This window comes from Mus pahari, chromosome 3, assembly GCF_900095145.1.
Source record: "Mus pahari chromosome 3, PAHARI_EIJ_v1.1, whole genome shotgun sequence".
Taxonomy (NCBI): domain Eukaryota; kingdom Metazoa; phylum Chordata; class Mammalia; order Rodentia; family Muridae; genus Mus; species Mus pahari.
This window is the reverse complement of record NC_034592.1, coordinates 57,474,307-57,489,190: the sequence shown is the minus strand read 5'-3', so window position 1 is coordinate 57,489,190 and position 14,884 is coordinate 57,474,307. Positions and strand designations below refer to the sequence as shown.

The 14,884-nt window shown below is 44.1% G+C and overlaps 1 protein-coding gene and 1 pseudogene across 2 annotated transcripts in view; one reads left to right on the top strand and one right to left on the bottom strand.

Moving 5' to 3' along the window:
* The window catches only part of Metap1d (methionyl aminopeptidase type 1D, mitochondrial), a 72,138-nt gene extending 64,564 nt beyond the window's left edge, over positions 1-7,574 (bottom strand). The window contains exon 1 of one of the 2 annotated variants that reach the window (XM_021193254.2): positions 7,490-7,574. In XM_021193254.2, coding sequence (XP_021048913.1) covers positions 7,490-7,529 — 40 coding nt within the window. In that variant the 5' untranslated portion in view covers positions 7,530-7,574. The remainder of the gene's footprint in view (positions 1-7,489) is intronic. The other variant, XM_029536352.1, reaches the window with a different exon arrangement.
* Positions 7,575-12,413: 4,839 nt separating this feature from the next.
* On the top strand, positions 12,414-12,514 carry LOC115063662 (annotated as a pseudogene).
* The last annotated feature ends 2,370 nt before the right edge of the window (positions 12,515-14,884 follow it).

The window sequence follows — 14,884 nt, the reverse complement described above, 5'->3', positions numbered from 1 at the left end:
TCCCCATCCCCATCCCCATCCCCATCCCCATCCCCATCCCCATCCCCAGACATAGTCTCTCTATGTAGCTCTGACTGTCCTGGAATTTACTATGTAGACCAGGCTGGACTTTTTCTAGCTTGGACACTTCCTTTTCTTCTTCAAACCATCTCCTGCTTCCAGGTTTTCAAGACACAGCTTTAAACATAGGAGTTTCTGGTCTTATGAAGCTGGTGGCCTGGGCTAGACTCTATAATTCATTCTCTTGCCAGATGCATGCCTCTTTTCTCCTGGTCTTTCTAGAATACCCATCTGGAAAATCCCATTCAATCCAGCTCCTTACCTCATCCCCACCCTTCATCCTGCAGACAAGGTCTCATTTAGCTCGGCTGGCCTTGAACTCACAGAGACCCACCTGCCTCTGGAGTACTGTGTGCACCAGCACATCCAACCCTTCCGTCTGTTCTTATATTCACAGGGTGAAACATACTTGGAGGAAATCACACAGTATCAAAGGCTGGGCCACTACAGATCACTGTCATTTCAGTGAGCCTCAGCTGTTAGGCAATCCTCCTCCTCAGTAGTGGCCAGCTTCTTAATTCTCTACCTCAGCTCATCTGTCATCTCCAAAACAATGGAAAGAAAGAAATGTAAGTCAACGACAGCAAGAGACTTCCTCAGTTTCCTGCTATCTAGTCCGTCTATTCGTCTTCACAACCCTCTGGGACAGGAGTCAGCCTGTCTTCCCCACTCTCACTGGCATGCCTCAGTCCACACGCATGTCCTCAACCTCCCCTGCGGCTGCTCCCAAGCTCTTCCTCATCCTGCCTGCCACATTAATCCAGCAGCTCTTGCAGAGTTTTAGACAAGAAACTCCATCCCTCCTCTGCCTGATAAAGCCTTCTTTGTGCTGGCAGCACAGGCGCAGGCTAGCCACCACTTGTGACTCCGCCTCTTGAGTCTCTACTGATGGTCCTCTGTGCCAGTTGCTGTGACTTGCATGAGTCTTCCTGCTGTAACTGGCTGCCATGTCTGAGTCCCTCAAGGACTGTGAATGGTGAGAACAAGAATCTTATATTTCAAGATCAGGACACTGTTACTGGCATCCCCAGTACCTAGATACCTTCTGTGTTTCCACAACATTTGAGCCAAACCTTTTCCCTTTTCTCAATAACTTGTGCATTAACACTTTGTGGCAAAGAATATAGTTATATATATTTTTTGTTTTTAGAAATATTAAATCCTCTATTGGCATGAGTTAACAAGTTTTATCCTTTTTTATTTCATATGTATCTGGGTTGGATTTTTTAATACATATTTATGAAAATAAAAATAAAGATATCTTAAATCCAAAGCATTAAATTTAATTACTGAATCAAACTTACTAATTATACACTCTGAACTTCAATAACTTTATTGTATCTCCTTGTCACCTTCTAAGCCTCCAGTGTGACTGTGGTTTTTATCTATTTTTCCTTTTTATTTCTAATAGTTCTTGCTTCTGCATCTCAACACATTCTTTGATTCACTATTAATAACTTTATTGTAGCACCATTAACCAGCCACTTCCCATTCATTCATTCAAAAAGAAATGTTCACTGAATCTTACATATCAGACATTATTCTGGGCGCTTGACACACGTCAGAGAACAAAAGGAACTCAAGTCCCGTCACTCTTACATTCTGTGGGAGACGGGCACCACACAATCAGCCTCCCAAGGAACCAAGATGGGCAGGGTGCTGTGTGCAGGGCCTTCGAGGGCATACAAGCATCTGACCATCACTCTGAGGGCTTTAAGCAAAAAGAACGACATGATCTGATTTACATTTTATAAGATCCACCAGGCTGCTATGTTCACAATGAAATACAGAAGGCAGGGATGAAGACAGAGACACCAGTACCAAGCATTAATCCAAGGAAGGCATGACACTGGTTAAAGCTGGGTGGTAACTGTGGGAGAGAGAGGGAACATAGCTTGGTTTCTGGGTGTGTCTTTTTATTTATTGTTTTTGTGTTGTTTTGGACAGGTTTCTCTGTGTAATGTGACAGTGCCCCAGACCTCAGCACAACTGACTATAGGATGGAAGCACCATTCAGGCTGTAAAACTCAGCATGTAGACAGCACCACCCGCCAAAACTACAACAGAGGCCTGATCCAGAAAAGTTCATAGTTCCAGGAAAGTCTATAAAGGTACTAACCTTGTTTTTTAGCTTCTGTAGTTCTGCTTCTGGCTAACTGTTCTTGTTCACTGAACTAGGTCAACTCAGAACATGGTTTTTGTGTTTAAAAGCTCACCCTGAGAAAGCCTCAGTGCTACACTGGGATCTCAAACACCCAGTGTAGTTGCTGGCTGGCTAATAAAAATAAAGACTTTCTATTGGCTTAAACCCATGTCCGAGCAGTCTTCTCTGTTGAATACTCCACTACAGTAACAGCCCTGGCTGTCCTAGAACTCGCTTTCTAGACCAGACTGGCCTGGAACTCACAGAGTTTCACCGACTCAGGATATTGTTTTTTGACACAATGTCTCATTCTGTAACCCAGGCTAGCCTAGAACTCACTATGTAGCCCATCTCCCTGCCTCTGCCTCCCAAGGGCTGGGATTAAAGGTGTGCACCACCACTGCTTGGCGCAACATGATTTCTTAAATGGATTTCTATACAAAGTAAACTCGGAAGGAGGAACAAGAAGAAATGGGGGTGACTGAAGGTTGACAAGAAATCTGCAAAGATCACACTGGGCTGGGAAGCCAGCTCAGCAGGCAAAGCGCCTGTAATCCACATATAAGGATGTGAGCTAGACCCCAGCACCCATGTGAAAAAGCTGAACACTGCTGTACGTGCCTGTAATCCCAGGGCAGTGGTAGGAGGCGGTGGTGGACAAGCAAAGACAGGACGATTTCCAAAGAGAGCTCTGTGTCCACCGAGAGACCCTCTCTCAAAAAAGTAACATGGTACCAGGGGCAAGGCACACATCTTTAGTCTCCCTGGCAAAGCAAAAGCCATCATCTCTCTGAGTACTAGGCTAGCCTGGTCTATCAAAGCAGAAGCAAACATCTCCCTTTGCTCTAGGCTAGCCTGGTCTACATAGAGAGGCCCAGGCCAGCCAGGGTTACACAATGAGACAGTTTGGGGGATTGTTTGTTTGTTTGTTTGTTTTTTTAGGTGGGAAGCAATAGAGGAAGATTTCCCAATATCAATTTCTGGCTGCCACAGACTCACACACAGATAAGCACATTGCATGCATACACACCCATATATGTGTAAAAAGTCACACTATATACTTTAAACAGGTGAACTGTATAGCAAATATGCTGCTTTAAAAAATGCCAATAGCTGAGCAGTGGTGGTATAAACTTGGGAGCACTTGCCAGCAATTAGGCTGAGCATGGTGGCACATGGGTATTAGTTCAGAACTCAGGAGGCCAGCCTGGGCTACAAAGCAAGACCCTGCCTGAGAAACAAAACAATACAAAGGAACCTTATCATCAACTAAGGTGAGAATGGGAGTACGGGGAGGGGCCGGGGAAGAGTACTTACTACAAATCCAGGAAATGTAGATGCATGTCTATGTTGACTTCTAAAAAAATAATTTGACCCCCCCAAAAAAGTGATAATTCTTATTTGCCATGCTGACTTTGAGATGTATATTAACCGAAATGTTCACTAGGCACTACATGTGTGAATCTCAAATTTAGAGAAAAACCTTACCTGGTCTAACTATGGAATCCTACAGCTGAATGGGTATTGTTTAGAGCCATGGGCTAATGACACCATTAGGAGCTGGTGAGTCTAGACATCATCAGCAAACTTCTCAAAATCTGCCAACTGTTAACACTGCTGCCCTGCCTTTCACAATGGATTCCTCTCTGAACAAATTTAACCTGATAGAAGTGGGATGTCAGCCGCGATACAAAGCAATGTGATTTGTGATGGAAGTGACTGTGCTGGCTGGTTTTATGTAAACTTGACACGTGTTACCATCCTTTGAGACAGGGGAACCTCAGTTGAAAAAAAAAAAAAAGTCTCCATAAGATCAGGCTACAGCCAATCCTGTAAGGCATTTTCTTAATTAGTGACTGATGGGGGAGGTCCAAGCCCTTTGTGGGTGGGGCACTGCTGGGCCAGTAGTCCTGAGTTCTATCAGAAAGCAGACTGAGCAAGCCACGAGGAGCAAACCAGTAAACACCACCCCTCCATGGCCTCTGCATCAACTCCTGTCTCCAGGTCCTGCCCTGTTTGCATTCCTGCCCTGACTTCCTTTGATGATGAACAAGGCTGCAGAAGCATAAGTCAAATAAATCACAGTGAGTTAGTTCTCCATTAGTCTACAATGCATGAGATCCTGTCTCAGATCCTAACAGCCCCTTAGCTGCTGTAAGAATTCCTTTTGGATTAGGCAACCAGGCAAACATGTGACCCTACATACTGAGGTAATGCAGAGGACAGTGAGCCTCTAAGAGAAAACAAATTTAATCACCTCCCAGATTTCTGCTCGGTAAAACCTCCCCAGACACTGGGCCGTGAGCCCATGCACCAGCTGGCTGCTTGGCTAAGTCAGGGAGCAGAGGTTGGATTTGATTTGGAAAAGAAGTACAACACTCCACAAGGCTCATCAAGCTAAGCTGCTGAGGCTGGAAGCTGAGCCCACCCCAGGGTCTGCAGGGCTGATATAAGTAGGGGCTCCAGTTCAAACCCAGAGCCAACACACTTTCCTGAGCAAACCTCACCAAGCCTCCCCAAACAGCATGCAACTGAGATCCCAGAAAGTCTATGACTTAGGAGTTAAGGATCATGCCTATTAACAGAGCAAGGGAGACCAAATTCCATCTAGCTGGCTGCTAGTCTTTGTCAATAAAGTTTTATTAGAGCACAGCTATGTTCACTTGTACTTGGCAGAGTTGTGTAATTGTAACAGATAGTATTGCTCACAAAAGTCTAAGATACTATCTGACCTTTACTGAATTCTACATTGGAGGAAGGCCTCTAGTATTTCCCCTAAGAATAAAGGCAAACCCCCCAAAAATCTGTCCTAACAAAGATAACACCAAGTGTGGCAGAACCAAACTACCTGCCTAATACTCAACATATTTTAAAGAAAAAAAATCAACATAATCTCCAAAAGATACCAGCCACTGTGTTACATATACAATTATATGTTACTTGAAATGTGAAGCAGGAAAGTGTAGCCAATAAATCATCATCATCATCATCATCATCATCATCATCATCATCATCATCATCTAATAAAACAGACTGTGGGGAAACTCTGATTTCAAGTGTTTAAAATAGCTGTTACGGGGCTAGAGAGATGGTTCAGTGGTTAAAAGCACGTACCGCTCTTCCAGAGGGTCTGGCCAGTTGGATCCCATAACCTGTATCTTATGGTTCACAACTGCCTGTAGTTCAGTTCCAGGGGCTATGACTCCCTCTGGCCTCCTCAGGTACCTGTGCATATGTGGTGCACATAAATTCATGATGGAATACATGCATGCTCATAAATAAAAAATAAATCTTTTTTAAAAAGTTATGTTTACTGGGTGTGGCAGCACATGCTTGGAAATGGCAGAAGGACCAGGAATTCAAGCTCACAAGAGCATGGTCGCAGCCCTACACAAGACCCCATCTCATAAAATAAAATGTAACAATTGTCACAAGAGCATGGTCTAGTACTTGAAGGATAGAGTTAATGAGTAAATGGCTGGGAAATCTGAACAGAGAAACAAACAGAGAAATGCCCAGTATGGTGGGTAGTTCACTACGCTAATCTCAACACACAGTGGTAGAGACAGAAGGACCAGCAAAGGAGTTCAGGGCTACAGGAGACTCTGTCTTAAAACAAATAAATAGCTAAATGGAAATTCTAAAAATAAGTACAATATACAAAACAATGAGTAGGATTCTCAGTCTTTCTGTCTTTCTTTTCTTCCCTCCTCTCTCTCTCTCTCTCTCTCTCTCTCTCTCTCTCTTTCTTTCTCCTCTTGTGGAGCAGGGGAACCCCAAACCCCAAACCAAGGCATATGGGTGCTAACCAAGAGCTTAACCACTGAGCTATACTCCCTAGGAACAGTTTTCAGAAATACATAAGCAAAAGAATCTACAAATGAAGTGATGTACCGAGGACAACCTTTAAAGCAGTACCATTGGGGGACGGCGCTGTGGCTGGAGTGGAGGAGTGAGGGTCTCTACACACATGATCTGTGAGCAGATGATGTGTATGCAGAGTTCGCCGCTCTGTTGTGTGTTTGAAATTTCTCCTATGAAGAACATTTCAAAGGCTAAAAAAGGAAAATCTAATCTTCACACTAACAAGTTGTTTTAAATGTAAAAGATCATTCAAGTGATGAGATGTTCTAGGTACACAGAATGACCAGACCCATCTTTGCCAAAAACCTCTAAGATACGTAACACTATATTTTGAGTGCTTTGGAAAATATGGGCATTTCATAAAAATTGAGTATTTTATTTCACAAACCCTGAATCCTAGTTGCCATTCTCTGTATGTATTATAGACTTAAATACACATATACACACAAATATAAATACACAAATATATGAATATCTGAGCTACACTGGGCTGGTGAGATGGCTCAGTGGGCGCTTGGCACCAGGCCTCATGGTCTGAATTTGATCCCTGAAAAACAGATAACGGAAGGCGAACTCCCACAAGTTCTCCTATGACCCTATGACCTTTGTATGCAAATCTTGACACCTGCTTGAGCATACACTTACACCAGAAATAGTCAAACAAATACATGTCATTTTAAAAATAAACTGTTATACAACTGGCTTTTTCTAAATATTCCAAATTATATATTTTTTGTGGATACCATTCCATGTCAACGTCAACTTTGTTTTACACATCCTTGGATACACACAAACATGTTGGTATCTGACTTCACAAAAGGGGATTGTATTAAGTTAAGCTGGACTGGTGAGATGGCTCAGAAGGTCTATAATACGTGCTGAGTATTGCTCTGGAAACATTTACCTCCTAAAACCGTTCCTATGTGCCTGGCACTTAAGTTGTATCTCGAGTCGTTGGCGTTCTTTTTTGCGTCCTCCTTGAACCAATTTTTGAGTTCTTTCCAGCAAAGAATTCGAACCTAACTAATTCAACCAAGATTCGCCGGAAACGCATCTGTTTGGAATGACCCTGACATCGTTAGCGCTCCTAAGACATCGTGACAGTAATGTTTCTCAAAAAGGCATGCCAACCCAACAGCTCTAAACCGAGTGTTCAGGCGCGTTTCCCCGTCGTCTGCAACACTAACCACACAAGTAAAGTGAGGGAAGCAAACTTCAGATAATGACCCACAAATCTCAAGAACCAAGCACTCAGCGACATGGTCCAGGTAAGAAGAGGACAAACGTGCGTCTGTTCCTGCAGCGTGCCAACGTGTACGGTGTACGCGGGTCCGACGAACAGTACGCCCGTGCGCACCAAACCCACGCGCGGACGTGTCTCTGGGCGCGTAGCCCTGGAGCGGTCGTATGCCGATCGCTTACCTCCACGGATGAGCAGGAGGACGCCGATGGGCGCCGCCATGTTGGCTCCGGTCACGTGGCCAAGAGCCCCTCGTAGCCCCGCCCACTGGAGTAGCCGCGCTCTCAAAGCCCAGAAGCGCCAAAGCCGTCGGAGGCGAGTGCGCGTGCGCGAGTGAGACTGCTTGCAGGAGCCGGGGCTAGCGGGTGGCTCTGGTGTCGAGGCCAGCTCGCTTCCACCAGGAGAGGCTGGCTCCGGCCGGCCGCAGTTCTCTCTCAGCTTCCAAACCCATCAGGGATGGAAGAAAATCGTCATGTAAGTGTAGCCTCCAGTATTTATAACATCAACATTTTGGTGCATGGATACGTGAAGTTGGGCGGGGGGGGGGGAAAGAACACAATTTAGTGTGCAACAAAGCACTTTCATCGCCTTTCATTCGGTTACAAATCATTTACAGGCAACTAGTTGAAAGGTAAAATTTGGGTCCGTTTGATCCTTTGCAATGCTAGAATATAAATTACTTAGCAGAGACTCCAGAATAGAATAGTTAGGACACCTATGTGGCCATGTGGGTATCTTCACAGGATTTTTCCTTCCCTGATGACACTTCCTGCTTGCCAGTATTAACTGCTGTTATCCCTAAATTAGACATTTAAAGGATGACGTGTGTCAGCTTGCCTAGCCCTATGGAAAGGCAAGTGAGGTTGCCACTGTATCTTCGATGATACTGTTGCCCGATCTTACCAGGTTCCCTTGCCCTTGTTCCAGTAGAGTAGAGTCCAGCTGCTCATGAACCACATGTTCTCCATCTTGGTAGCTTCCTGTGCTCAACACAGACCATGATACCCTAAGGTGTGTATGGCGAAAGAACCCAAACTGTAGCGTAGCAGTTTCTGGACTTTGAATGCAGTCGAGATCGATAAGGATTCCTTGTGAATACGTGGGTGTCTTCTCATTGATTTTTTTAAAGAATCCACATGCAGGCTGGAGAGATGGCTCAGCGGTTAAGAACACCTACGACTCTTCCAGAGGTCCTGAGTTCAATTCCCAGCAACCACATGGTGGCTCACAACCATCTGTAATGGAATCTGAAGCCCTCCTCTGGTGTGTCTGGAGATAGCTACACTGTACTCACATATAAAAAAAATAATAAATAAATAAAAGAATTCACATGCTCAACTGGCACACCTTTAACCTCGGGAGGCAGAGTTCAACTCATAAACCTCAAATCGGTGAACACTTAATCCAAGCGTGTTCTTTTTGCTTGAGAATTTCATACACACATAGAATGTGTTTTTGTCAAATCCACCTCCAGCACCACCACACGCCCCCATCCTTCTCCTCCAACTCCTTCTCATCCCTTTCACCACATACCTCTCTCAACTTCATGTGCTTTTTATTTTAACATACTGGATCCATCTCCTGCCAGTATGCACATGAATGTAGGGCCATCCACTGGAGCACGGGGTATCCTTTCAGGGGCAGAAACCCTGGAGAAAACTGACTGCCCCCATCCCCGCAGTAGCCAACAGTTGTCAGCTATAAATGGGACTTGGTGACCTTGTCCCAATCTATGTTGAGATCTCGGCTAGCTAGGTCTTGTGCATGTAATCACAGTCACAGCCACTGTGAATCCATGTGTGCCTTGGTCCTGTTTCATCCAGAAAACACTTTCACAGAAGTCACCCAGTAGTACCTCTGGCCCTTAGAATCTTTTCATAGATCCCCTCTTAGGAGATGATTCCCTGAACCTTGGAGTAAGGGAGTGTGTGTGAGAGAGAAAGAGAGACAGAGAGAGAGACAGAGACACAGAGAGAGGGTATAGAGATAGAGATAGATAAAAATATAGATATTGATCTAGATAGAGATAGAGATATATCTCCCATTTAGGGATGAGCATAGTCCATTAATCTTGCACACTGGCCAGTTGTCAGTCTTTATATTAATCTCTGCCTACTGCAAAAAAAAAAAAAAGTTTCTCTCAGGAAGATTAAGAAGTGCACAGATGTATGGGTATAAAGATAAGACCTTAGGGTGCAGCTTAATACCATGTCCATTTAGCAGAGTAAATAATACTAGATTCTCCCCCAGAGGCTATGACCTACACAGCCAAGCTTGGCCTAGTTAGCTGTACCATACATGAGTATTGTCTTGTGGACATGGGCCTTAAGCCCAGTTACAAAGAGACTGGTTGCTCCCAGAACATTCACTATTGCACCAAGCCAGTCATCATCATAGCTTCCATAGGTCCCAGCTGAGTGAGATTACTTTTCTCCCCCAGTAGCATGTATCACACCTTTCACCACTATGAAGGAAATAGATTCTTGTAGGTTCCCTCAAGCGTCATCCTTGCAAACTCTGATTATTGCTAGGGAGAGGATTTCTGAATGTGGCATCTCTGTCCTCTGCGTAAGTGAGACTCCCCCTGTAGGTACCCGACAGCTGAGCGCTGAGCTAGGCAGTGCAGAAGGAGCTTAGAATCACCCAGAAAGCACTGGAAGGTATAAAGCCCAATTTCCGCCATCTGAAACTGAAGATGTATGCAGTGTAGCTCAGCCAGTCCTTGGAAAACAAATGCACGATTTATGGTCTAATCCTCTAGAGCGAGTCCACAGGAAGTTCAGTATGGAGGGGATAGAGGTATATCTTAATCTACACAGTAATACCCTACTCTTGGGTTCAGTCCCTAGCACACCACATAAAAACCGGGCATAGCAGTCCATGCTTCAATCCCAACACTCGGGAGGTGGAAACAGGAACATCAGAAGTCCTTGTTTATATGTATGAATGGTTGAAATTGTCAAAAATAACCTTAAAGTTCGAGATCATCTTTAGCTACCTGGCAAATTCAAGGCCAGATAAATGAGATCTTGTCTCAAAAACAGTATGTCATGGGCAGTGGCTATGCCCATTTAGAAATAAAATAAATGGGAACGTGTCTCTGTGAACTTCTTTGTTCACTAAGATTTGATGTGGCTTCTCTAAGCCCACATTTTCCTAACAGCCAGCATGTACCTCCACCCCCAAATCCAAAGTATAAGATTTTATATAGATGAGTAACCACTAAAAAAGTCTCTCTCTCTCTCTCTCTCTCTCTCTCTCTGTGTGTGTGTGTGTGTGTGTGTGTGTGTGTGTGCGTGGTGTATGTGTGCATACACGTGCATGTGTGTGGAGGCCACAGGTCAATGCTACATGTCTTTCTCTTTTACCCTCCACCTTATTTTTTGAGACAAGGTTTCTTACCAAACCTGGAACTCATTATTCAGCTAGACTGGCTACCCAGGCATCTGCTGCCCCCACCAGTGGTAGGTTATACATGGGCATCATGATAAATGGGTCATGATAGATGGGCACCATGGGTGTTTTAGATCCAAACTCAGGTCTTAGGATGAAGGCACTGTACATAGGCCATTTACGAGCTGATACATCTCTCCAGGCCCTGATTTTAATTTTGATCATTATATACTTTTATCTTATGTGTATGCATGAGTGTTTTGCCTGAATGGATGTCTGTGTACCAGTTGTGTTCCTGGTACTCATGGAGGTTGTGAACCACCGTGTTGGTATTGGGAATAGAACCAGGTCTTCTGAGAGAGCAATCGGTGCTCTCAACTGCTCAACGTCTCTCTGGGCCCCATCCCCATTATTTACACTTTAAAAATATTTTGCTATTGCCAGGGATCAAACATATGGTCTTATGTGTGCTAGGTGAGCACTCATATCACTGAGCTATATCCCCAGCTTTTGATATTTCGGACAGAATCTCATTGTGTAGCTCAGGCTGGCTTCAGACAGGAGATCCTTTTCGCGTAGCCTATTGGAGCTCTAGGATCAGAGACTTGTGCGGCTGTGCTTGGGATTCTTAGATACAAAGTTGAAGATGGTTTTCACAGCCGTATTTCAGGAAACGCTTTTATGGTGTATGCTTGTGCCAGTGCATGTGTGTATAATCCAGAGGCTGGCTCCAGTGTCTCCCTCTGTGATGTGCAATCTCCCCTCCCCCAACCCCCGCCACTACCCTAACTGGTCAGCAAGCCCCTGGATCTACCTCTCTCCACCCCTGCTCCCAGCTGCCTCCATGCCAAGCATTTATGGCTCCCAAACTCAGGTCCTCCTGCCTTGCAGCAAGCACCTTACCCACTGAGCCGTCGCCAAAGGTCACTTGATAATACCTCCATTTTCACTCTTTGGTATCAAAATGATTATTTGTATTAACTTGTTTTGTGCATTTTTTTTTTAACCTTGATCCTGCTCTTCTGAAGGTCGTGAGTTCAAATCCCAGCAACCACATGGTGGCTCACAACCATCCGTAATGAGATCTGATGCCCTCTTCTGGGGTGTCTGAAGACAGCTACAGTGTACTTACATATAATAAATAAATAATCTTAAAAACAAAACAAAACAAAAACAAACAAAAACAAAAAAACAAAAACTGCCAAGCCCAACTCTACAGCTCCATTCTCCCATGGCCTTGAAAAAGTTCTTTCTCCTTAGCATCATTAAAGGACAGTGGTTGCAGTTTCCTGGAACTTGCTGAGCAGCCCGTCTGGAAAAGTGCTGAGCTCCAGAGAAGGTAAGAGACTCTGGAAAGTGACATAAAAGACACATGACATTGACCTCTAAAATGCATACACGTGCTTGTGCATATGTGCATATATACACTGTTCACATAAAAGACTTGCTGGGCATGGTACTGTACACCTTTAATCCTACTTGGGAGGCAGACAGACCTCTGTGCGTTCAAGGCTACCTGATCTACAATAGTTAGTTACAGGCCATCCAACGGGTACATAGTGAGATCCTGTCTAAAACAAAACAAAACAAACATGTTTGACTTGTTTATGATTACTTGTCTAAAAAAATAAATCAGAAATAAATTTCTCCTTGCATGTTCTTGAGAAACTTAAGTCTACCCTTTCCCTTTACTTAATAATAAAGATTGTACACTTGCTTTGACACCACATATACCAAAATTAGAACCATATAAAGAAGATTAGCATGGCCTCTGTGCACATGACATGCAAATTCATGGAGCATTATATATTTGTAGTTGAGGGGTGGGGAAAAGAACATGCTCAAAACATTGTATGAAAACTTTAAACCAAAAGGAAAGATTGCTAATAAATAGATATATAAATACATAAGTAAAGATTTTATGCCACACATAATTTGTGGTAAACTTTAATTATCCAGGTTTCTGTACTTGTAAGTTTTAAATGCACTAGGGATTATGAGATAAAATAATCTTCGGACATAGCTTAAAATTTTATATACTTTCTAGGATTACCCATAATGCAAGATTTTTAAAAAAGATTTATTTATTTATTATATGTAAGTACACTGTAGCTGTCTTCAGACACTCCAGAAGAGGGAGTCAGATCTCCTTAAGGATGGTTGTGAGCCACCATGTGGTTGCTGGGATTTGAACTCTGCACCTTTGGAAGAGCAGTTGGGTACTCTTACCCGCTGAGCCATCTCACCAGCCCCGCAAGATTTTTTTTTTTTAACCTAGACTGTAAAAGGGCCTATATTAGTTATATTTCTGTTGCTGTTATAAAATATCATGACCAAGGAAATTTATAGATGAAACTTATAGATGAAAGAGTTTTACCAGGCAGTGGTGGCACATGCCTTTAATCCCAGTATTTAGGAGGCAGAGGCAGGTGGATTTCTGAATTTGAGGCTAGCCTGGTCTACAGAGTGAGTTCCAAGACAGCCAGGGCTATGCAGAGAAACCCTGTCTCGAACACCCACTGCAGCTCCCCCCCAAAAAGAGTTTCTTTGGGTTTTAGTTCCAGGGGGATGTTTTAGTCCCTCATGGTGGGGAAGCTTGGCTGTAAACCAGCAGGCAGAGTGGCTAGGGTGTAGTGGAGAGAGTAGGGTTGGGCCACTTAATCTCAAAGCCCCCCTCCAGTACTTCCTCCAGCAAGGCTGGCACCAAAACCTCCCCAACAGCGCCACCAACTGGGAATCAAGTGTTCAACCACACAAGCCCATGGGGCACGTTTCTCACTCAAACCAGCACAGGGGCAAATATATTTATTTGTCCGGGTTGATTTTTCTGTTAATTAGACCCAAGCTAGAGAACCTGGGAAATGGAGTCTCAACTGAGAAAACATCTCCATCATAATTACTTGTAGGCAAGTCCGTGGGACATTTTCTTGATTAACGATTGATGCCAGAATGGTCCAGCTCACTGTAGGTGGATGATACTGGGGGCTGGTGGTCTTGGTGCTATAAGGAAGCAGACTGAGAAAGCCATGAGGAGCAAGCCAGTAAGCAGTACCCCTCCGTGATCTTTGCTTCAATTCCTGCCTCCAGGTCCCTGTCCCCGAGTTCCTGCCCTGACTTCCTCTGGTGATAGATTACAACTGTAAGCTGAAATAGACCCTTTCCTCCATAAGTTGCCTTTGGTTATGGTTTTTATCACAGCAATAGAAAGCAAACTAGGACAAGATTTATAGAAACATTTGTCACATATGGACATTGTAAAGCTACCTGAACTAAGGCCGTGTGAACTAATACTGGCTACCAACTTGGTTTCCTGGTTGATTAGGGGAAGTTGGTGGCTAGGGACCAGCTCAGCTTCCTACAGCTCATTGTCTAACCTAGGGTCACTCTCTCTCCCTGACCTCCTGCTCAGCTTTGCTCTCTGAATCTCCCCCTGAAAATTTAGCTTTCTGATTTGATTTCAGGTTAATTTCTTAACCTTTTACTCTGTGGCTTGGGAAGAACATTTCCAATCCTACCCTTTAATTTGTCCAATTTTCGGATAAGGAAATGCTTTATTTATTTACATGTTTTAAGTCAATTGAGCAGTTCTTTCCATGAACTAGGAGTGCTGCATAAACATAACCTTTGCGCATTATGGAGGCCTGTCTTAAAAGTTAAGGTTCAGCAATAAACAATTATACATTTGGGCAGGTGGTCTCTGGGGCACTCTTTTTAACAAACTTGTTGGAGGAATGTCATGTGTCCTCTACCAACTATTTGAGATCATCATGTCTATGTTACTGGGTCATCTAGGAGTACTTCTAGAGAAAATAGATACACTCTCCACATTTCATAAAGAAAGCTGTGCCATGCGTGAGGCATCTGCGAGGTGGGTTTCTCTTTGTTATGTGTGCTCGTCCTGCAGGAACAAGATGGGGTGCCAGTACAAGAGAGGAGTTGTAGTGATCCACCTACCCTCCTTAGTTTTCATGACATTGTCTCAGTCTTAGAATTCCTGTGGCCGGGTGTGGTGGCACATGCCTTTAATCCCAGCACTTGGGAGGCAGAGGCAGGCGGATTTCTGAGTTTGAGGCCAGCCTGGTCTATGAAGTGAGTTCCAGGACAGCCAGGACTTACACAGAGAAACCCTGTCTCGAAAAGCCGAAGAAGAAGGAGAAGGAGAAGGAGAAGGAGAAGGAGAAGGA